Genomic DNA, 25,923 nt, shown 5'->3' on the forward strand with positions numbered 1-25,923 from the left:
ACAAACAAAATCAAATTGGTAAGACTTTAAACTATTCGAAGAGAATTTGAAAATTTGAAGATGAAGGAATCTGAGTCTATTCATGAATTGACTTCTAGGACTCAAGGTTTTATGAATCAGCTTAGGACTCAAGGTGAAGTTAAATCAAATCAGAAAATTGTAGAAAAAATTTTGAGGTATCTTCCTCCTAAATTTGATCCAGTAGTAATTGCTATTGAAGAAAGTAAGGATCTAACTACTTTCAAAGTTGCAGAGTTAATTGGTTAGTTGCAGTCTCATGAGAAGTGCATGCAGTGTTCTATGGAAAGTTTTGTGCAAGCTTTCCAGTCCTATATGAATTTTGAGGAAAAATATAAATCTCCTCCTTCTGGTACTCCAAAATTTCAAGGTGAATCTTCTGGTAATAATAGAGGAAGAGGTAGAGGAAGAGGAAATAATAGAGGAAGAGGACGAAATTCTGTTGATAAGAGTATTTAGTGCAGATATTGTGACAGATTGGGGCACAAATTGGGGCACTATGATTCTGAATGCAAAAAGAATCTGAATGCAGAAAGAAGAAACCTGACTTGAATAAGTCAAGAGCTAGTTATGTAGAAGAATCTTCTGACACAAAGAATTCTACATTCTTTGCATGCTATTTGGCAAAAGAACACCAAGAAGATGTTTGGTTTTTGACAGTGGTTGCTCAAATCACATGACGGGTAAATCTGATTTCTTTGTCAAATTAGATGATTCAATGAGGAGTACAGTTCAATTTGGAAATGATAAGGAATTTAGTGTAATGGGCAAAGGTACACCCTTGCTGTCAAGACTAAGCAAGGGGAAACTACACATATTCATAATACTTTGTTTGTGCCAAAGTTACAACATAGTCTTTTGAGTATAGGATAGCTTCTAGAAAATAATTATAAGGTTGTATTTGAAGATAGCGACTGCAAAAATTTTGATAAATCTAATAATCGTCATGTTGTAGCAAAGACTTATATGACAGCAAATAGATTGTTTCCTCTCAAATTGATTTCTAATAAGTTGCATGCATTAAAATCAACCATAGATGATTCATGGTTATGGCATCAACGTTGTGGTCATCTGCATTATCAAGGACTAACTTTGATGCATAAGAAAAATATGGTGAGAGGTCTTCCTCCAATCATGGCAAACGAAGAAGTTTGTGCAGTGTGTGCACTTGGCAAGCATCATCGAGAGAGTTTTCCAATGGGCAAATCTTGGAGAGCCAAATGTCCTCTAGTGCTTGTGCATTCTAACATATGTGGTGACATGCAAGAGTCATCATTGGGTGAGAGCTTTTATTTTTTGACATTCATTGATGATTACTCACGCCACACATGGGTTTATTTTTTGAAGCAAAACTCTGAAGTCTTTGCATGCTTCAAAAATTTTAAGGCACTGGCTGAAAAACAAAGCGGGTATTCTATCAAGATACTCAAAACTGATAGAGGGGGAGAGTTTACTTCTACTGAGTTTGCTGATTTTTGTCTTCAGCATGGCATACAAAGACAACTTATTGCTGCATATACACCTCAGCAGAATGGTATTGCTGAAAGAAAGAACCATATCATTATGGAAATAGCCTGAAGTATGTTGCAGACCAAAAATCTTCCAAATAGTTTTTGGAGAGAAGCGGTAACTACTACATAATACATTTTAAACTGCAGTCCTATAAAAGAAGTTCAAAACATGACTCCAAACAAAACTTGGAATGGTCACAAGCCTTCTGTAGCTCATCTTTGAGTCTTTGGATACTTGGCATATGTGCATATTCCTGTTCAAAAGCGGAATAAGTTGGATGCCAAATCCCAACTTTGTCTCTTTGTGGGCTACTTTATAGCAACTAAAGGCTACCGATTCTATAATCATGAGACAAAGCAATGGATAGTTAGTCAGGATGTGATTTTTGATGAGGGGGGGTGTGGCAATGGAAAAAGGATGTGCCACAAGATCCATCAATAATCGCATGCATGGAAGTTATTAATGTTCCTCGTCTCCCAACAAGCTCAAGTGGAAGTCTAAGCTCTAGTTCCACTCCTTCAAGCTCACCTAGTTCTTCATCAGGTGAAGATTCACCTTCATCACTGCCTCCAAGAGAGGTACGAAGTTTGGTTGATAATTATTAGAGGAGTACCAATATAAATCCAATTGTTAATTATGCTTTGTTTAGTTCACTTAAAGTTGAGCCCTCTATGTATGAAGAAGCGGTGAAAGAACTCGTATGGGTTAAAGCTATTGAATGATGAGATGAATTCCATTCATAAGAATCATACTTGGTAATTAGTTCCACTTTCGAAAGGAAAGCAAGAGATTGGTGTAAAATGGATTTATAAAGTCAAATCTCATCCAAATGGTTCAGTGGAACAACACAAGGCAAGACCGGTTGCCAAGGGGTTAGCTCAAACTCCTGGAGTTGATTATGCAGAAACTTTTTCTCCTCGGCTAGACTTGATACAATTAAGATTCTATTAGCTATTGCAACACTATAAGTGGTCAATATTTCAAATACATGTAAAATCAGCATTCCTTAATGTTTACATAGATGAGGAAGTTTATGTGGACCAACCTATTGGTTATGAAGTTCCAAAAAACGAACACTTGGTCTAAAAATTGAAGAAATCCCTTTATGGGTTAAAGCAAGCTCCTCATGCCTAGTAATAGCAAAGCTCTCATGGAGAAGTTTCAAGCATAGATGAAGCAAGAATTTGAAATGTCAGATCTATGGCTCATGCACTATTTTCTCGACATGGAAATGCAACAATCATCAAAAAGTATATTTATTTCCCAAACTAAGTATGACGCAGTGCAAGGCAGGAGAATCCCCAAAGGAGATGTCCTAGCCCCCAGCAAATAAGCACACAACAGAAGATCAACAAAAACACAAATATTTAGATCCAAAATAATGCCATTTCTCATAATATAATCATAAGATTTAAATCCAAGATGCCCAACTGTAAGGTCTTCCAAGTTACGGCCAAATACATAATCAATTACAATAGTAATTTTGCAAGATCTCACAAGATCCAAACCCTAGCCAGCCCAAATCCACAATCTGGTAGAAACCCCGAGAAGATTATAAACTTGTGCTTGCAAGCCACCAAGCAACCTTCCACTTTCCTAAGCCACAGCTACTAGCTCTGCTCAACTTCTCTCTTCTCAACTACTCCTCTCTAGCTGACTTCCTCCATGCTGAATGATGAATAATGGCAAGACAAGAACCTCTACTTATACCAAACCAATCGGCCCCTAGGAAGTTACATTTAATAAAGCCCTCAAGCTACAAGTTACATTTAATTTTTTATTTTATTCTTTTTATATTTTTTATATTTTTTAATTTATTTTCTTCTAATTTTCGTCACTTTCTCCTCTAATTTTTTTTTTTCCTTTTTTTTATAAATTAAGGCTCATTTTATTTTGAGATGCAAGATGCTCCTACATTAGACTCCCTAGGTAGATAAATAAGTATGTCCCATCCTTTGATGCCAAAAGAAATTTCTCCAACCAACTTAATCTTCACCAAAGGTTTCCAATCCATCCCAAAGAAGAAGAAATCTCCACTGAAACATCAAAATCGAATGAATCTCAATAACCCAATCAACATGCTCACTCCCAAGAATAAATTGAACATAATACTTCACCAACAATCTTAGCAACTAATTACAACCAGCCATGATAACATCTTCAAACATGAAATCCAAGTCAACAACATGTAAGCTCAAATCCACAATAAGAGCAACATATAAATCCTCAGCTAAATCAACCACAAGCAAATCAAGAACATATAGATCTGTAGTATCATGTAGATCCTCAACCACATCAGCAACTAGTGAATCCACACCAGCAACATGTAAATCCAACTCGATGTCAACAGCAACATCCATATCCTCAACAAAAGAATGTCCAGCAACATGTGAATCCAAAACGATATCCACATCAGCAGCAACGTGTAAATCCATATCAACCATATCAAAAGTAACTAATACATCCTCAATCATCTCAGCAACAACATATGAATGTAGATCCATATCAACAACTATATGCAAATCCTCATAATCAGCAATCTCATCATCCACAATGAGATGCTCTACAATTTCCATGGCAGATCCATTCAACTGGTCATCAAAATAAGTTCCATCTCGACATCAACAAGGTTAGGAATCTCTTTAACAACAACCACAAGTTGCTCTGTAGGTTTCGCATCAAACTTCACAAACTGATCAACAAAACCAACTTCCACCTCAACCTTGCCAAGCCCTCTTCTCTCTCAAACAAGTCTTCTAACCAGCCAGACAACTCGCTTACGGATCAGTAGACTCCAGCTCCATAAATCTCTACAAAATTCAGCTATCCCTTCCTTAAATCGATCAGCCAATCTAGCTTCTAACCGAGTAGACATCTCTGAAATCTTTTTCTCCACCACATCACAAAGATTTACAATCACCTTAGGGTCCAATCCTCTCGAAGCCATCTTCCAAGATCTTTGCAAACCCTCTGCAACAAATCTCCAACCAGATCCAATTTCCACTCAACAAGATCAACAACCCATCTTCACAACCATCTCTCCATATCAGGATCCATCTGTGAGTCCTCTACAATTGTAAGTCAGAATGACAATCTTCCACCTTACAACAAAGATATATCGGATTTCAGAAGGAACAATCCACCACATGATCGAACTCCACTCTAATACCACTTGACGTAGTGCAAGGCAGGATAATCCCCAAGGGAGATGTCCTAGCCTCCAGCAAATAACCACACAGTGGAAGATAAACAATAACACAGATATTTAGATCTAAAATAATGTCAATTCTCATAATATAATCATAAGATTTACATCCAACATGCCCAATTATAAGGACTTTCGGGTTACGGCCAAATACATAATCAATTACAATAATAATTTTGTAAGATCTCGCAAGATCCAAACCCTAGCTAGCCCAGATCCACAATCTGGTAGAAACCCCAAGAAGATTCTAGACTTGTGCTCGCAAGCCACCAAGCAACCTTTTTGTTTCCCAAGCTGTAGCTACTAGCTCTGCTCAACTTCTCTCTTCTCAGCTACTCCTCTCTAGTTGACTTCCTTCATGTTGAATGATGCATAATGGCAAGACAAGAACCTCTACTTATACCAAACCAATCCACAAGTCGGCCCCTAGGAAGTTACATTAAATAAACACTCAAGCTACAAGTTACATTTAGTTTTTTATTTTTATTTTTTATATAGATTTTTTATTTATTTATTTGTTTTCCAGGATAGTAACACGGGGACACATCCCCCCTTTTTTCCCCATGTCCCAAAGACTTCAATGCACCGGGGACTTGGGGACTCCATCCCCAGCGACACCACCAGATTCCGCCACCTCCACCTCCACCGAGGATGGGGGACACCCCGATGCTAACTATTTGCAAATTCAACTATTTATGTTTAATGTTCGATGTTCCAATTCAATGCAATGTTCAACTATTTATTTTTTTACATCTTTATATCTTATATTGCAATACATATTTTTATAACTAGCATTTTAAGTACCATATGCATATATATACACCCCTACCTGTCCCCCGCTGACATCCCCCCACTGTCCCCAAATGAAGGCCCTCTATCCCCCTATCCCAAAAACTTGTCCCCTTGTTTCGCCGTCCCCCCATCCCCACGGCGATGTAACTATGGTTTTCCTCTAACTCTAATTTTCATCACTCTCTCTTCCAATTTTTCTTTTTAAAAAAAAATTTCTCCTCTTTTTTTTAATTTTTTTTTAATAAATTATGCCCCATTTTATTTTGAGATGCAAGATGCTCCTACATCAAAGTATGTTGTTGATTTATTGAAGGAGTTTGGAATTGCGGCATGCAAAGCATTTGCAACCCCCATAGCACTTGGCGAAAAACTAACCAAGGAAAATGTTAGTCCCAAAATTGATGCAACTCGATATAGAAGTTTGGTGGGAAGTCTCATATACCTAACAACTAGTAGGCGTGATATTATGTATGTTGTGAGCCTCATCTCTCGGTTCATGCAAGATCCACATGAGTCACATTGGCAAGCTACTAAGAGAATTTTGAGGTATGTGAGTGGTACATAAAATTTTGGTATTTAGTATTCTCGCACTAACAATTTTGAGCTAGTTGGTTATATAGATTCAGATTGGGTTGGTTCAGTGGATGATAGGAAATCAACATTTGGTTATGTTTTTTTCATTTGGCTCTGGTGTTGTATCGTGGAGTAGTAAGAAATAGGCAATAGTGGCAATTCCTTCTGCAAGAGCACAATACACGGCAGCTTCCCCGACAAGTTGTCAAGCAATGTGGATTAGAAGGATATTGACAAATCTACATTTGATTCTGGAAAATCCAACCACTATCTAATGTGATAATAACAGCACTATTTCCATAACAAAGAATCCAGTGTTTCATGCAAGAACGAAACACATAGAGATCCGTCATCACTACATTTGTGACTTGGTTCAAGATGGACAAGTGGAGTTGTGATTTTGTCCCTCATTTGAACAAGTTGTAGATATATTTACCAAGGCTTTTCCAACAGATAGTTTTCGAACCTTTAGACAGCATTTAGGTCTCACCTCCATTCATCATTCAGGGCGAGATTGAAGATATGCTTGTTGTGTTGGAGCTGAGTTGGATGGATATTAAAGCAATTTTTAGTTTATCTTATCTATTCTTTATTTTTCTTATGTTAGCATAGTTTTAAAACAGTCTTTATCCAATTTTTTAGTTTTTAAAGCTTTGCTTTATGTAGCTTAGTTTTCGAAATCAAATCTCTATATATTGAAGATTATGCAGTTATCCTTTCAAGTTTTTAATATCAAGATTGTAGTTCTGAAATTTAATTGCAATCTTCTTGCAATTTTATATTTTCAATTATAATCTTTCACCATACAAGGGTGAAGTCCCACTTTTTAGTTGTTGCATGCCATGGAGTCAAAGCTTGTCCTGACTTGATTGATGAGGAGGGATTAGAGTGCCAAAGATTGCACTTGGAGACTGAAATGGAGGGGCAAAAGCTGACAGCGACATCACCCTCTATTCAATCACAATCATCTAGGCATAAGACATCCTCCATTGGTACTAGTGGCAGCCCTACTAAGACTAGATGGAAGAGGAAGATGGATAGTGTTGTGAAGGGCTTGATGGAAAGTTTGTTTAATGGAAAAGAAAAGGAAGCTTGCGAGATATCCATTGGTACATTTGTTGTTGCTAATGGCATCACATATAATGCAGCTCATTCCACTTAATTTAAACAAATGGTGAAAGATATATTGAATATGAATCTCTCATTTGTACCCCCTGGTGAGCATAAGCTACATACAACCATCCTAAATAGTGAGTACTCTAAGGTTGCTTTGATGTTTGAAGAATGAAGCATACTTGGGTAGGACAGGCATCTCTATTGTGATGGATGGGTGGAGTGATGTTAGGCATTGGCCACTCATTAATATCATTGTCACATCCCCTGTTGGCTCTTATTTTTTGAAAGCCATAGATTTCTCAGGAAAGAGGGAGGATGCAGAGTTTCAGATCACCATTTTGAAGGATGTCATAGAATAGGTTGGGCCGACTAATGTAGTACAAGTCATCACAGATTTTGCACATGTGTGTAAATCATTTGGTTTGATGGTAGAGGGTGGTTACAGGCACATCTTTTGGACTCCTTGTTGTGCTCATGCATTGAACAATGCATTGGAGGACATATGGAAGATTGAGTGGGTGAAACAGATGGTGTTAGAAGCTAGAGAAGTGCAAATGTTTATATGCAAACACCACACTTCACTTGCTCTATTCAGGTCCTTCTCTAAGGAGTTCCTCAAACCAGCTGAGATAAGGTATGTCAATTTTAATTATAGTTTACTTTTCTTTAAGTTTATTTTAATTTATAATTGTTACAAACTTGCATGTGATGTGTTTAATGCTTAACTTTATTTTAATTTATAATTGTCTCTATAGGTATTGCACATACTTCATCTTGATGGAGAGAATGATTGAGGTGCATGAGGCCCTCCAATTGATAGTGGTGAATCCAGAGTGGGGACGATGGTCCAATCCTAAGTACATTGAAGGAAAAGTGGTGAGGCAAAGCATCCTTGATGACAACTGGTGGTGCACAATGAGGTAAGTTGCTGATTTTTAAATTTAATGTTATTCTTTTCCTTGCTGATTTTTATACTAATTTAAAATTTATAATTCTGATTTTACTTATTGTTTGCATCTTAGAGAGGCCAAGAATTGCATCTGGTATGAGGAAGGAGCACTGTCAAAATTTTAAAAAGATAACCTTTAAGCTTCTAAGATTACCAAGTTCATTACATATCATTTCTGACAATGGAGTGAAGGTTTTCCCGATATTAAGTTTAATTCAATACGGTGCAGACATTGTGTTTTATACAAGAATCACATCATTCCAGCATACTGGTTAATTCTCTGTGTATATTCTATGACTTGTGCCATTGCAGAAGAGGATGTTTGTTATTGGTTAGCAGTTGTCATGGATCATTCCTCAGATACTCATAACAAGAAAACAATTTTTTTGAGGAATTGGGATTGGCATATATTTCTTCAGAGCATTACATTCAAACCTTTATTCTGAGCTAAGAATAATAATTTAAGTCTAGACCAGTTTTCTGGTGGATAATTGTAAACATTACCCTGCAGTGACAATCAGATTAATGTTAATCATAAACAAATTAAGAATAATGATTATTCTTATTGAAAAGGTGTGAAGAAAGGAACCAAAGTGGTTTGTTAAAAGAAGATTAAAAGATATACATGTTTAATTATTATAATTGCTCAAGTATGGATGAAAAAAGTTTGGTGATTGGAAATTAATGACAGCAATGACCATATTATCATGGTAGCTATCTTGTTGAATTAAGCAACGAACAATGGATAATTTTGAAGACAAAGAAGTTAATGAATATGTTCATAGCGCTTTGTATTAAATATTCAAAAGCAGTACCAGTATACGGGAATAGAGATATAAATAAATATATTCCTTGAACAATCAGACAATCTTAATAAGCACCAATTCATGTATTTATAAATATATAAATACATATCAGGTATGTATTGAAACCTGAACCTCTAGCTAATCATAGTTAATATATATGTGCCCATAGATGTGCATGCTAAACTTGTTATTAAATTTAGTATTTGAGAAGAAGAACAGAGATGTATTCAGTGAGAGGCTAAAGTAAATTTCAGCCAACACGTTGATTCCAAAACAGGGTGGGGATAAACAACCCAAAGGACCTTTAGGGCATCATCCCAAGAAAGGCTTAAGGGTTTGATTTGTAAACTTTGAGGGAGAGTCTATTGAGGATTGCTGTCCAAGCAATCTGATTGCATCCAAAGCATCCTTCTCAAACTAAAATAATAATAAGGTTAGTGTGAATGTAATGATCATGGATAGTAAGATCCCTAATCTGTGTTAATTTGGACTAAACCCAATCAAGGGACATTACAAATGGTATTGATAACTAAATCAGAATTATATAAACATATTTATTGATACTCAGCCTATTGCTATTTGGCTGAGGGTTGTAATGTTACCAAGGAGGGGCTTGTATAAATTCCAAGCAATGGAGCTCTGTCCCAAGATAAGGTGGGGATTAGCGACCCTGAGTGCCTTGCAAGCATTGACCCAAGAAAGGCTTCAGGGCTTGGATCCATAAACTTTGAGGGAATAAACTGAGAAATATTAAAATATTTCATGAGTTGAATTTAAAAAAATAAGAAGGTTGTTAACTAAAAAATTTGTAAGCCATTATGTCCACAACTTCCAAAACTGTGATTTTAGACATCACATGAGATTACTCTCGCCTCTCAGCAATAGGGGAGGTTCCCTTCTTACCAAAGGTGGCTCCAACAAGGACTTAATCAATACTTACAAAAAAAAGGGTGGCTCTCACAATCTATTCAGTTTCTTTTAGGAATCATTTTACAAATATCTTCTGAACAGCACTAAAATTTAACCAAGAGACTTGTTGCTACGATAATATCAATAGCTTCTACATTCACATAAGAACAACGAAGAAGATACCAATCATTTCCTAGTGTGGAACACAGAAACCCAAAGTATCCCACACTTATTCTAGAAGACAAATTAATAACTTAGGATACATGGGAAAGCTCAAAGTCTTGAGCCCAACACCTACTAAATTCTCTACAATTACTAAAACTTAGGCTCAAAATCACGCAGCTCCTAGTATCTAAGAAGCCACTCTAAACTATATTAACTCACCTCCATTACAGCACAAAGTCTACAAAAGACACAAATCAACTGCTCAAAAGATTATGAAAGTAGAAACAAAGCAACTCAATGAAATAAAGTTTGAATAATTTATGAAACATAAGAATACATAAACCATTCACAAGTCTCACAAAACAAAGTTTGGGCTAACTTGTTCTTTATTACTCACTTTGAAACCTTCTACAATGAAAAACAAAGTTTTCAATCCACAAGAAATTTCAGCATAGTCTACTTGCATAAAACAGAAGATGATTTTACAATGAAACTCACTCCTTTATATAGGTGAGGAGTTGGGAGAATTATAACAACCTTGACTTATTCTATAACAAACTTTGACTTATTCAAATTACAAGTTCTAATGTATTTGACCTACAATTTGATTACATATAATAGCTTTAGAGGTGAAAGTACATCTAAATTTACAACTTGCTCTCTAATTACATGCAATCTGTCAATAACAAAACATCAATCTAGAAAATATGAAAAAATGGTTAAGTGCCTGCAACACTTATGGATCTTCTACAAAGACAATCAATGGAAGCCTCGAATCTGTAGATAGACTCCTACACTTTTCCAGGGTCTGGTGCACGTGTTTTTCATGCTAAAATCGTTGTTTTGAGGACTGTACTCGCACTCTTCAAGTCTGGCCTGAAGAGGATCCAGTGAAATCTTGTAGTGTGTAAGTTTATTCATGGTACTACGATCGAATTCATCCACCCCAAACAATAGGTGAACCACTTTCATGAGCTTTGATATTGCAACATCTTCTGGAATCAGCTCATTACTCTCAATTATTATCCTACATGTTAGCTCCCCAACCTCTGTTGATCATGTGTTCTCTCTCTTTAAAGGTACCAATGGTTGTCTTCGCATCTGTAATCAGCCCTTCAATCACTTGACCCTTGTTAACCACAACTTTTGATACTCATAAATTGTTTTGTGAGAGGAAATGACACCATACTCAAACAATACATCCAAATCAAACTCTACATTCTCTTCCAGAAACTGAAGTCCTCATCCAAAACCTTTAGGTCCTGATTGAATGATGTGAGAACTTCATCCAATTCAACACCCGAAAAGCATCTTTGATTGCTTGTCTCCCATGAGCCTCCATCTGATTGACTTAATCATCCACTACCTTTGCCTTTCCTCAAGTCCTTTCGGCAGGCTTCAATGATTCTTCTAGAAGAGAAGAAGCAATGGGATTAACCTGCTGCAATGAATTGGTCATCTTTTGGATTACCTCAACATTCTTATTCTCTAGTTGATTTTTCTTAGCCTATAATTGATCATTACTCTGAGAAACTTGTGCCACTATATCTTATGCGTCCTTTTGGTATCCAACCTGTGTTTCGTGAACCTACAGTCAGATGGTTGCAACTCATCCTGAGGTTTGTCTACAAGAGGCTCTGCTTTGTATGTACTTTATCTTGTTTCGATCAACCATGAGACTATTTTTTCTCTTTTTCCCTTGGAGTTTTGGTATTCCTGAGCTTCTTGAAATCCATGTCTTCGGAGAGGTTTCTTGTTTCTTCCTCTTCAGGGTGATTGCACTGACCCAAAGAAGTTGGGTGAAAGAATCATCCTAAGTAGGAATGGAGGTAGTGGCCACTACAAAAGATAAACACTTGTCACAATGGGTGGTGCCCTCAACCTAAATGCCTCCAAGCATTTGATTTCTTTGAGAAAATTCAGCCATGAACTTATCAAAATGTGTAAATGAAGTATCAAGAAGAGTCTTGGAGACATTTGATAAATTGGGGGATGTGGAATATGCTTTGAAGACATTCTCCAAACTACCATATTGCTCCTCAAGAATGGATGCAGGAACAATTGAGGAAATTGGCATTATGGAATCATTCACTAAAGGAAAACAAACTATACAAAATGAGTCTACATCAGTGTCAAGAGGAGACATAGGAGCCTCATTAGGTACTAGTGTTGATTCATGAATCATAGAAATCACCTCTATTTCTTCAGCACGAGATACTATTGAAATAGGGTCTTCTTGTAACTCATCCTCACCAACTTCAACTTGTATACTTTCTTGTACTTCCACTTCCTTCTCTGCTAACACAACTTCCTTCTCTGCTAACACAGCCTCCTCTAATGATTTAACCATGACCTTGCCCACCTTGATCTTGAGCTTCAGTTCCCTACAACCGCTAATGATGAAGAACCATCCTTACCTTTAGCTCTGATCTCTCATCTATGCCCAACTCGACAAGCAATGCCAAAATCCTTTCCAGGTTTGATTTTGATGGTTTTTATCCCATTCTCTTTAGCCATGCATTGGTATTGGCTAAGATGGACTAGAACCTATCAAAAATAGATGCACTCCTTAGGTGACCATAAACAGGTGCAATAGGGAGAGTCTCTACTTGTCACTCATGATACTCAGGATCAAGAATGTCATTTCCATCCTCCACATCCTCTAGAATTTGGGTCAAATTGAAATCAACAATCTGCTTTAGAGTCAACCTGATATAATCCATTTTTCTCAAATCGTCCCCAATGCGCAGGTCAATCCAAATGTCCTTGAGGCGATGAACATGTGAAGCTTCTTTTGATTTTATTGTCCGTCCCTCAATAGGTTAAAGTGCATCCTGGATTTGAACTTCTTGAGTGTGATCTCTTGCAGCTCTATCTACATGCACTTTTCCTTTCAAATGGTGATCAATGCATATCTTCCAATCTAGAGCGGTTTTAAAGAGATGCCAACCCCAAACTTGTGTTAAGTTGATTGATATGCCTGAACATTCATGAGTTGTCTCACGAAATCCATCAAAATGATTTTGTTTGTGGGATACCGCGGGAGTGTATAAGTCTCACCCTAGTAGCAACCAATGCTCATGTAGGTAAAGGTCAATAACTGCAAAAACAAGCATCCATACGCATTCACCTTCTTCCAAGGTGCATTGGATACTCTCCTTATAAGGAGATGGGCAAATTTTATAAAATTTATTAAAATTAAATTTGAAAACACTAATCAGGTCAATCCTCTTGGAAAGAAATAAATAAATGTAAAAGAGAGGTTGGGGATTCATTCCACATTATTATTTTCATTATTTGTGATTATGAGAGAGCTAATTGTAGCAACAGGTCTGATTCTCTGGGGACAAAAACCCTTGAAAAAGAGTAAATTAGAAGAAACCCCAATTTACAATTGTGGACGATCTACACGAGGTCTTCATCTGGGCATACTTGGAACAATTCTTGGAGTATATATTATTGAGAGAGATATTCATTGCTATTTCTGTTACAATTGCAGATCAAAAGGAATCACTGAAGATTTAAGAGATGATTCTCCTTCCTAGAATAGCCATACATCTCCAGGAGACTGGTTGACATCATTCTTGTTAGTGAACACCATCAAATCAGCTTGGACAGGGCAGAAATAATTTATCAGTGCAGATTGGCAACTCTGGAAATAATTTTACAACAGTAATTAGGCATCTATGTCTACCTATACCACTTCAGACATCATGCATTTCACCCTGCAGCTAGACGCAGCTACAGCACCAGCTAACACCATTAAAATTGGAGAGTTAAGGGTCGAGCAGTAGAAGTTTTTGTCAGGGAATTTCAGATCAGAAATCATCAGAATTGCAGACCAGATTTCATCAGTTTGTCATCTCCAAATTTGCTGCTGGTCATTCTCAGCCTCAACCATACAGCCCTGATAAGGTCTTTGAAGTATGATTTTGTAATTAAAAAGTATATAGAAAATCAATTTTTTTTCTCCAGTGTGTTCTACTCTTGCAAGTCATTTCATTTCTTTCATTTATATAACACTTCAAGCACTGCAATCTTCATATTCCAAAAAGATACCAAAAAAACCAAAATGAAAAAACCAAAAAAATTAGACTACTTTGCTGATTTGCTGGCCAAAGACAAAGTTGCATCAAGAAAATGAGTTTATTTGCCTTGGAATGCTGTTTGAGATCTTTTACTCATGAGGAAATCAACAAATTTAGAAAATACTTTATAGTGTTGATAGAATACATGTGTCTTCCTTTCTCGTGGGCCACCAAAGGGTGAAATTTCATAAATTCAGTTACAAATTAATCAAGGGAAAACATGCATTTGTAGATTTTGAATAATAATCAATTCTTTAAAATCTCATAAAGAGTTGCAGTTATGCTTTTATATTTCAATCATTTTAACTAAAATAAATAAAGTGCAACACCTAATTGCAGATTACTTCCCCCACTTCTGGTTCAAAAATCTAGAGTTTGTCCAGAGAAAAACATATATATGCAGTAATCCCTGTTTAAGCTCTGCCATGTGCATTCCCCATGTTGATGTGGCGATGTTAATGTTAACTTCCAGGCTGAGCACAGGTAGAAAAATTCTAACAGAATAGAGAACCCTTACAACCTTACAACTCATTACTTTAACAGTATACACGTTCAAATTATATTTCACCTAAACTGATAAAAATGTCCTCGAAAATAATTAATTATAGTTGCATTGTAATCTGACGAAAAGTATGACTTGTAAACTTTCAAAACCATACCTTGCAAGCAGGTTCATCCCAACACGGAAAACATCTACGAGCATCTGCTGCTTCAAACTGTGTAACTGCCATGTTCCTTTTCTCACCATTGATCAAATATGTACTGAAGCATGCAAATTAACCAGTCAGTTTAACCATGTTTCAAGGGACTGAGAACCATCCGTAATTAACTGTTCTGATCAAATCTATTGTGTAGTTATTATGAGCCATGTTTTATTGGAATGTCAACAGAAAATTTTATTTAATGTAGATGCGGGCGGTTCAGTCTGCAGGTTCAATGCCTACTGTATTCGAATGCTTATCGGTGATAGCCTAGCTTCACAGAATTTAATTGAGAATAACAGGTTACTGTTATATGGATTGGATTTCATCCTTGCAAATCTCAGTAAACCCAATTATGCAAATGCTTGTCCTAAAAAAGGATTATAACATTGTACCTCCGATAAAAACCTTTCAACTGGTCATTTAAAGTTCCCTGAAATTCAATGCCCAGGATTGCCTCACCATGCGGCAATGCATCTTCAAATTCCAACACCAAAATTTCATCTTCTGCATCAAGACCAATATTGGATGCAAATACCACCTGCAAAGGTACAAGAGATAATACATAGATAATAGCTTATCACTTAGAGTGCCCCACACTTGTTTTTTTTTTTTGCGTGCTAAACTAGCTCGAAATTAGTGTAGACATATATGTAGTGGCAAGTCAAATCTTAAAAATCTATAGAAATCATTATAATTTATAGTATCCAAAAACTCCCTGTAAGAGTGCAAATGTTAGTCTTAAGCAATACTACTAATCATTGAACACTTGCATCCGACAATAAAGAAGATAAAGTGACTAAAATTGTCCCTTTTACAATAAAAAATGGAAGACATCTAAAAAGCAAATATGAGCCAGAAAAGAACCTTAACACAGTATCTTGTTTCAGTCCACTAACTGAAGTTTACTCAGATATATATTACAACAGAAAATTACTTAAAGAAGACACCAATCACAATATAGTGATATACAAATCTCATTTCATTAATTGAGTCTTACTCTCACACAATACTATGACAGAAAAAGAATCTTCATATTAAAGATGAGGTTGTAAAATAATATCTGCGCTAGACAGCCAGATTGCTATGACGATTTCTGAGTCATCTTGTCAAAAGGGTTGTAGAGTAACGGTAATGAAATACATTCATAAAACACCTCTCTGTAATCAGGTAACATATTACTAGGACATATATTCCCCTCACATGAAAGGTATCAATTAGACAAGATATTTCCAGACTTTGAAATTATGCAATAATATTTCCATTAAAAAACTGTTTTTAAAATTTCATATCAGAGAACAAGTAACCTTTCTAATGTTTCACACTTTTGGAGGCCAATTCCATATTACATCTAATATTTCTTCAATATGCAATGTGTATTTGACCCTCAAAACCACAATTGGCTTGATAAAACAACTTGTTTTCCACAAAAGCTAGTTAGTTGGGTGAATTTTGCATGATATTTTAAATATGCCTTCCATTTTGAAGGCCACGTGCCTATTTGCATGTAAATACAATATGCAATCACTCCGAAGAAGTGTGATTGATTTCATACTTGTTTCTTTCATGCATAAAGCAACATGCAAATGCACACCAAAACCGTGATTGGACATTTGAGTGGTTATGGAATGTGTAATAACGCCTCCTAAAAAGTGTGATTTGCACTTGGAAAAATATAACGTGTAAATGCTTCTTAATACTAAAATTTTCCTCTTAGGCGCCCGAGTGCAACATGTAAAACATCCCAAACAGCCTGATTTTCCTTACAAGTTTGCCATTTACACATTTATAAATATGCAAATGGACTGAAAAAGTACAACCAGCACTTAGCCTCTTAATTCCAATATGCAAATGCCTCCAAAAAGTGTGATTTGCACTAGGGTGTCCAAACTCAATATGCAAAAGAGCTGGAAAAGTACGATTTGCATGAGAAACTCAAAATGCAATGTGTAATGGGTAATGAAAAGTGTGATCTGCACTTAAGAGACTCATTTTCACATCTGCAATATCCCCATTTTTAGCAGGGTCATGCAATTGGATTGGTTAGTTCACCACCGCGACCCTCACGAGCTAACACTGGGACTTGAGAGTCTCAATTGTGGGGTTATAGGCTTTACAGCAACCTATGGTGTGTTTTGGCTCCATTTGAGGGACTTACTATTTATAGTAAGTCAAATTGTTGGTTCCAATGAGTTCAATTGAGTTAGAGGAGTTGAGTGATGCTCTCAATTTTTATTTCGAGTTTTTAGTTTGGACTCCAAGGGTCTTGGAGAGAAAATCTATTTATAGCAAGTTACCCCGTCAAGTTCATTCATCGTCTTTCTTCATCAGGATCACTCAAGTGTTGTCAGATTTCAATTTTGATGCTTCTTCAATTGTTTTTGCAAGACAGGTGAATTATTATTATTATTCATTTAAATATGTTGAGGTTTTTATTTTTGTTGGTGTTGTATGTTGGTCACCTTAGTATCATAGCTCATTGGAACCGGGATGAAAATTTTTAAATCGTGGGCACAAGAAACAGTGGCCTTGTATGTTAGAATATTATGGTATGGTGGAAAAGGTCATTTTTTGAACCAAAAGCAATTAATAAATTATATTATAATGGCACTTTATTATATTTTAATGTTGAGTGGAGGAAGCTTCTTAAGTGAAGTTCATATGGGAAACTTGTGCCATTTGGAGATTATAAATATGAGGTCATTTGATGGAAAAAGGCATCTGATTGAATATTTTCTTTTGTTACCTGTGACAAATTTCTGAGTTTGTGCCCTTGCTGAAGTATAAGGGCTTGTTCCTGAGAAGTGTTTTTGGATCACTGTTGAGGTAAAGTGATTCCACTATATTCTGGTTATTTGTTTGAATCTCCCTTCTGTTGTTGTCTGTAGCTGGGAGTTATTGTTATTGCTGAGGAAATAATTGCAATCTGTGGAGTTCAATCTGGTTTTTGAGGAATTTGAATCTGGGGTTCATGTGCAAAATTGGACGTTTAACTGCAAGCTGGAGTGGTTTATTCCATGCTTTTGAGGAAGTGATTCACTGTTTGCAAATAGTGCCACCTGAATTTAGTGTTTAGGGTCGAGCTGTAAGTGCTGGAGAATTCATAGTGGGACTGGAAAAGGCTGTCGTTTCATGTTTTGGGCAGGGTTTGACTTGTCCTCACAGCCTGTCGTTGATTCATAAGACAGCGTATGGTCTCCCTTGAGCCTGCAGACATTTTGAGAAGGGGCTGCAAGCCTTTTACTGGGCCAACGTTTCAACTTGAAGGACCTGCTACTTCCATAGAAGACTTGTGATTTGGCATTAAAGGGGCTGTGTGATAATTCCAAGGTTCTATTGTGTGCTTGGGCCTGTGTTGGGAAAATTGCATAGTCGTCCATCATATCGAGGAGATGCAAACTGTTGTAAAAAGGCATACACACTGATATTGACCAGTCATAGCTGCTGCTGGGTGATGTGTCAAGTTTTTCAGGTTTCTTTTTCCCATTTGCAATTCCAAGAGCAATTAATTATTTTCAAAAGTCATGAACTAAAAGATTTTTTTCATTTTATTCATATGTATTGGAAAAATTCAAAAGTCTTTGAGTACATACTACAAACAATGATGGAGGCACATACATTATTGGCTACATCAAAAAACATTAAAATACATTTTCAATTCCTATTACAATGCTGAAGAGTTTGTTTGCCAAACCATCTAATTAGTGTGAGAAATTGGTGAAAGTGGAGTCTATCTAAGTTATAACCGACTAAGGGTTATTACAACATCATGTAAACATGTAATAGAGCTGGAAAAGTGTGATTTTAGGACCAATTGAAAGACATTTAAACTTTTGAATGCTATATGGCAATATGCAAACACATTGGGAAAACCCAATTTTGGAGAAGATAGTTTCATTCCAGCTTCTTCTTGTAATAGTTCTGACAAGGGAATATGTAACGGCCTTGGTTGTGTAGTGCAATCATTGCCAACTCTTCCTCTTCTCAGCCTTTTCGTTTTCCATTGAATGTTACTGATATAGAATAGAAAAGACAGTTGATGCTACTGTTCATTGTAACTTTTGATTAATCTAAATAAGAGAAATTCCCCTACTTGAAGAGTGGATGTAATCCAAACTAGCTAAATGAACCACTATAAACTCTGTGTCCACTCATGCATCTTTTTGATTCAATTTTAGTTTCAATTTTACTTTTTTTTTTTGTATCTTTTATTTAGCTCAACAATTGGTATCAGAGCTAGTTAAGCTCGTTTGATTTTCTAGAAATCGATAAAGATTTACAAGCGCCATCGATGAGGCAGACAAGTGGAAAATCGAAAAGTTTTCTGGGCAAAACTTTGGGCTATGGAAAGTGCAGATAGAGTCTTTCCTCATCAAGCAAAATTTACAACCGGCATTGCTTGGTAAAGCAAAGGGCAAAGGATCGTTGACAGACGAAGATCGGGAAAAACTGGATTTGAAAGCAAGGGCAACAATTTTCTTAGCTCTCTCAAGTAACGTGTTGTTTAATGTTTCAGCTGAGAACACAACTAGAGAGCTAGTTGAGAAATTATCTTCATTGTATAAAATACCTTCAGCATCAAATAAAGTTTTTATAATAAAGAAGCTATATAATCTAAAAATGAAAGAAGGGGGAGTAATGTAGATCATCTCAATGAGTTTAATACATTAGCCAGTCAACTCATTTCAGTCGGTATACCATTAGATGATGAAATAGAAGCTATTTTATTATTATGTTCACTTCCGAACAGCTAGGAAGGTGTAGTAATGGATGTGAGCACTTCAATAGCAGCCAACAACAAGCTGAAATTCGATGAAGTCGCAGCTACATTACTTAGTGAAGACATGCGAAGGAAGCACCAAGAACCCTCTTTCGGTGATGCTCTAATAGTTGTGAGCACAAGCAATAGAGGAAGAAGTCATGAAAGAGGCAGACATAACAATAATAACAATGGAAGAGGCAGATTGAATCATCATTCGAAGTCTATAGGAAGAAATGGCACTTGGGTTTTGTGGTAAACAAGGCCACACAAAGAAACAATGTTGGAATTACAAGAAAGCTCGAAACAAAGTAATCCAGGATGGCATAAACGCTGCAACTGATGGAGCTCTGGTACTTGCAGCTGGTGACATGGATTCAAGTTCATGGGTTCTCAATTCCGATGCATCTTTTCATGCTACTCCATGTCAGCGTGCATTCACAAATTACCACGAAGGTATGTTTGTAAAGTTTTTCTGGGGGATAACAACAAATGTAATATTGTCGGCAAAGGGGATATTTTATTGTCACTGAAAAATGGTGGTCAATGACTTTTTAAAAATGTTAGGCATGTTCCTACACTCAAGCGTAATCTGATTTTAGTTAGTCAATTGTATACACAAGGTTGTCATGTTATCTTTGATCTTGATTCATAGAAAGTGTCCAAAGGTAAGTTAGTTTTGGCTAAAGGAAAGAAATCTGGAAGTCTATATATTTTAGAGTGCAATAGTGAAGTGGGAGCAGCGATGACAGTTGCGGAAAGGAATGCTGAACTTGGCATAAGAGGCTCCATCACATGAAAAAAAAGGGTCTTGAAGTCACGCTTCAAAGAGACCAGCTTCCAAGACTTAAATCTCTTGATTTGGAGTTGTATGAGCATTACCTTTATGGCAAGCAAAATCGCACCAGCTTCGTAAGGACAGGTCATGAGAAGAAAACTTCTCCATTAGAGCTTGTGCATTCCGATGTTTTTGGTCCTAAGGAGGTAACTTCTCTCAGTGGTGCTAACTATTTTGTCACATTTCTTGATGATTGCACTCAAAAGGTTTGGGTTAACATGTTGAACAAGAAATCTTAAGTATTTTCAAAGTTAAAATTTTTAAGGCTATGGTGGAAAATCAGATTGGGAAAAAGATTAAATGTCTACTAACTAACAATGGTGGTGAGTTTTGCTCTTTGGAGTTTGATAATTTTTGTGCAAATCATGGTATTCAGAGGATCAAAACAATCTCGTATACACCTATAGAAAATGGTGCAGTTGAGAGGTTGAAATGGACTATCTTGGAAAGGGCTCGGTGTATGTTATTAAATGCTGGTTCAGGAAAAGAATTTTGGGCAGAGGCATGCAATACAGTAGTTTATTTAATTAATCGGGCCCCTTCATCACGTCTTGATTTTGATATTCCGGAAGAGAGATGGACTAGTTAAAGAATCTCATTCTTTCATTTGCGAGTTTTTGGGTGTGATGCATATGTTCACATCCCTAAGGAGCAAAGAACGAAAATGGATTTTAAATTCTAAAGGTACATATTTTTAGGGTATGGTGAAGATCAATATGGTTTTCGCTTGTGGGATCCAATAGTTCAAAAAGTTGTTCGGAGTCAAGATGTAGTCTTCAATGAAGAAATCATTCTGAGGTTTGCAAAAATTGGTCACTACTTCAGATACTTATTTTGAATATGATTTATTTAATAATGGCCCACGTTCTACTTCGAAAGGTTTGATTCACCAAGGAAAATCAGTCAATTTTGCACCCACTATATCATATTCCCCAGCCCCTACATCTCGACAACTTATTCTACCTATAGTCGGGAGTTCAATTCAAATTTCCCCCTCACCACCAATTATCATTGTTCATGAGGGACAATCTCCTCTGTTTACCACATCGTCTTGCCCTCCATTCAGAAATGAGACCACATTGCAATCCCTCATTCCCACCCGTGATGTTTCTATGTTGGGCGGTGAACACAATCCTACCAATGTGACTACATTAAGCAGAGTATACACCCAATCGGAGCCTTAGCCTATTCCCAAACACACTCCACGTGGTCTCCCAATACAATCCTCTCTCTTACGGTCTGCCCCACCAAGCAATCAATGCTTTGTTGTTGTTGTTGACATTGACAGGAGAGCAAGGCACAATATACCCCACGGTTCCCTCCTTGTTTGACTAGCCCGAGAAACAAGACCCTCGATACTTTTCTACTACGTGGTCTATCCACCAAAACTCCCATGCTGCCCATGAATCGCGACTTGCAAGTTCTTCTCAAGTAGCCTGGCATGCTTCTCATTCTGTCCCCAATTCTCTTGGTGATACAGAGGGCATGATGCATCAAGATATTTCAACCGGAACCAATATTCAGCATTTTGGTGCTCTCAATATACCACCTGAATAGGGCACCAATAGTGTCCAATTCAAATTTGGAAACACAAATAGAGCCTTTAAACAAGGCATTGGCGTCGACTCTCAAGTTGCACATACAGAAGATATCAATGAAGTCCCACAACCAAGGAGATCTACAAGAGAACGAAAACATCCTTGCAAATTTGATGATTATGAACTTATATTTTCTTTATGCTCTGACCAGGCAGAACCCCAAACTTTCAAGCAAGCATGTAATGATGTAAATTCTACATTTTGGCTAGATGCAATGAAAGATGAAACGGAGTCATGACATGCAAATCAGACTTAGGATTTGGTTCCTCTTCCGCCAAATCGTAAAGCTCTGAAAAATAAATGGGTGTATCGAATAAAAGAGGAAGATGGAGGACGAAAAAGGTACAGGGACTGATTATTAGTGAAGGGATTTGCTCAACAGAAGGGTGTGGATTTTAATGAGATTTTCTCTCCAATAGTGAAGATGCAAACCATTCATTTGGTATTGGGCATAGCAACAGCTTGGGATCTTGAGCTTCAGCAAATCGATGTCAAAACAACGTTTCTACATGGGGATATTGAGGAGGAATTGTATCTAGAGCAGCCAAAGGTATTTATTAAACAAGGGCAGGAGCATTTATATTGTAGATTAAAGAGGAGTTTATATGGGTTGAAGCAAGCTCCACGCCAATGGTACTTAAAGTTTGATAACTTGATGACACAACAAGGTTTTACTCGCTGCGAATCAAACCCATGGGTTTACTACAAAAGACTTTCTACTGGTGAGTTTGTGATTTTGCTACTGTATGTTGATGATATGTTGACTACTTGAAATAGTATGAAAGTTATTCAGGAGCTGAAGACACATTTGGCCCTTCATTTTGCCATGAAAGATTTAGGGGCAATGAAGAGGATTCTTGGAATGGATATAATCCATGATAGACATAAAAGAGAAATTAGATTATCTCAAGAAAAGTATATTCTCAAAGTTTTACAAATGTTTAATATGTCAAATGCCAAATTGGTTGCCACTCCATTGGCTAATCATTTTCAATTGTCTTCAAAGATGCGTCCTTCCACTCCGGAAGAAAAACATGCGATGGATAGTGTTCCTTATTCTTCGGCAGTTAGGAGTTTAATGTATGCAATGGTTAGCACGTGATCGGATCTTTTTCATGCAGTGGGAGTTGTAAGTGGTTTTATGAGTAATCCAAGTAAAAACTCATTGGCAAACAGTTCAATGGATTTTTCGGTATTTGAGAGGCACTTCCTCTCATGTTTTATGTTTTAACAGTAAGACCCCTTATATTTGCGGATATGTTGATTCTAATATGGCTGCAGATTTAGATAAAAGGAGGTCTACAACAGGCTATGTGTTTACTTTTGCCAGGGCAGCGATTAGCTGGACTTCTCGTAAGCAACAAGTTGTTGCTCTTTCCTCTACCAAGGCCGCATATATTCCTTTTACTGAGGGGGCTAAAGAGCTGATATGGTTACAACAATTGTTTGGAGAGTTGGGATTTCACCAATCCAACTTTACTCTATTTTCTGACAGCAGGAGTGCCATTCATTTGGCTAAAAAATCAGCATTCCACAGTCGCACGAAGCATATAGAAACCAGATTTCACTTCATCCGTCATGTTCTTGAAGAGGGAAGGCTACAATTAGAGAAGATTGATATAAAGGTAATCCAACTTATGTGTTTACAAAAATTGTACCTTGAGAGAAATTCGAATTCTATAGAGCTTCTCTCGGCGTTGTCATGACATAGCCATAAGAATTCCAAGTAAGGGATATCTCTATACAGCATTGATTGGACTTCAAGCAGGAGATTGGAATGATTTTGACAAGGGAATATGTAACTGCTCTGATTGTGTAGTCCAATCATTGCTGACTCTTCCTCTTCTCAGCCTTTTCATCTTCCATTGAATGTTATTGATATCGAATAGAAAAGACAGTTGATGTTGTTGTTCATCGTAACTTGTGATTTATCCGAATAAGAGTTCTCCTACTTGAAGAGTGGATGTAATCCAAACAAAGTTGATGAACCACTATAAAATCTGTGTCTACTCTTGCATCTTTTTTATTCAAGTTTAGTTTCAGTTTTCCTTTATTTTTATGTATCTTTTATTTAGCTCAACGCTTCTTTGCTCCACGATTTGCTCTTTTCTCTACAAGTGTAAGTTTTGGATTTTTTTTGCATTTCTTATTCTTGAAGCTTATTTGATGCATTCTTTTGTTCTTTACTCTACCATTGGTCTTTCCAAGTCCGTGAAACCTTACAGCAACATCACTCGACAGCATCACCCTCCAAGAGTTCTCAAACGCGCACTAGGATTCTGGATCGCCCTAAGCCTTAACCTTCTGTGACAGAGTTCTTTAGAAGGATCCCTCGTCCTTGCCTTGGTGGTGTTCTTTCTTCTCTTTCGCTTTCTTGTTTGTTTTTATTATGCTCTTTCTTGGACACCGTTTGCTGCTCCTATTGTTATTAATCTCCTTGGTTGTATGCTTTCAATCCCTTAGACCCTTTTCGTGGTCTCTCTCCATTTGCTCATTTGTAGCCCTAGATTTTTTTTTAAAACACGCATAAATTCAAAACTCTCATTCTTTGTAATGCAAAAAGGCTCTTCCTCATAAAAACGCAATTGCTTACAAGATTGAAGTGTTGAAAGTAGAGTAACGTGAATTGCCATGATTCAAGCGATTCACGCAATTTCACGATCTGACTTAAGGCGTGTCATTCATGGTGAGTCGATGAATCGGCTCACCGATTTTTGTGCCAAAAATCGTTTGAATTGCCAAAATCACGATTCACCCAAATATCGCTAGAAATCGCTAGGAATCAACACATGAAATCGATCGTGGCTAGCATAGAGGGTCAACTCAAAAACATAAAAAAGCACTTTTTTAATCTTTTCTTTTGTCTTTTCGTTCTCTTATAACCCTAAAGGACCTTCTAATTGTTTAGTATGAGAAGAAGAGAAAAGCCCCTTGTATCTCTCCTACGAATTGCTGATGGGGAGAAGCCCTCTATAGGCTACATATATGAGGGCATGGATAGGGCCAAGGAGCCCATTAGAGCCAGGTATGTAGGAGTGTCGGAGAAGTATAGCCCCATTTGGGACATTATTGATAGGAGATGGCAGAGTCAGAGTGGCTCACTGAGGCTACAGATGCAACAGTCTTCATTGAGGAAGACCATGAGTGGGTTGACCCAGTAGAAAGAGAGGATGAGGTTATGGCCATGGCAAAGGAGTAGGCCAGAGCACGTTCAAGCACTGCAGAAGCACATGTGCACGCACAGAGCACACCACAGACACAGGCCCTAGTGATGTTCATGCACCCATCTCACATGCGGGCGCTATGGCTCATCGGTCCTCTAGGACCTACCTTAGATGCCTTTGTAGAAGGCATTCAGAAGTTGAGTCTAAGGTTGCAACTAAACTTGAGGATGATGATAAGGCTTGCGCTAGAGCCTTGTTTTTTCATTTTGTCTACACTTTGACTTTATAGATAGACGTGTTTCATCATCATGGATCTTCATCTTACATAAATTATGATTTGATGTCATTTTGATTTGGTTTTATCATTATGGATCTTCGTCTTACACACATTTATGATTTGACAACATTTATAATTCTTTATATCTATGTCATGACTCGTTATGATCCTATGATTTCTATTTAATTAAGCTACAATTCACATTTTAAGTATGTGATGGATTTATCAATTAGGTTTCTTATTTATGTATGTTAACTTCTATTGATGATGTTATAGTGTTTTTTAGTTATATTCAGTAAAGGGTGCATGAAACAAGTTTTAAATCGTTAAAATCTTTAAATTTCAACGATTTTTTCACTTTGTCAATTCATAGGCAATTCACGATTCGAGTGAGCCTTCTCGATTCCGATCTAATTCGAATTTTTGGCTCTTTGGTTAAAAGTCATCAACTTG

The 25,923-nt window shown here is 36.9% G+C and overlaps 1 protein-coding gene across 3 annotated transcripts in view; it reads right to left on the reverse strand.

Annotated features, from left to right (window-relative positions):
- LOC149538548 (aminopeptidase M1-like) overlaps positions 1-25,923 on the reverse strand; it is a 207,870-nt gene that overhangs the window by 139,840 nt on the left and 42,107 nt on the right. For all 3 annotated transcript variants that reach the window (XM_089799854.1, XM_089799855.1, XM_089799856.1), the window contains 2 exons: positions 15,230-15,375; positions 14,793-14,895 (listed from right to left, as the gene is read on the reverse strand). In XM_089799854.1, coding sequence (XP_089655980.1) covers positions 14,793-14,895; positions 15,230-15,375 — 249 coding nt within the window. The remainder of the gene's footprint in view (positions 1-14,792; positions 14,896-15,229; positions 15,376-25,923) is intronic.

This window comes from Cupressus sempervirens, chromosome 9 (assembly GCF_028749045.1).
Source record: "Cupressus sempervirens isolate cs-2001-9-10 chromosome 9, ASM2874904v1, whole genome shotgun sequence".
Classification (NCBI taxonomy): Eukaryota; Viridiplantae; Streptophyta; class Pinopsida; order Cupressales; family Cupressaceae; genus Cupressus; species Cupressus sempervirens.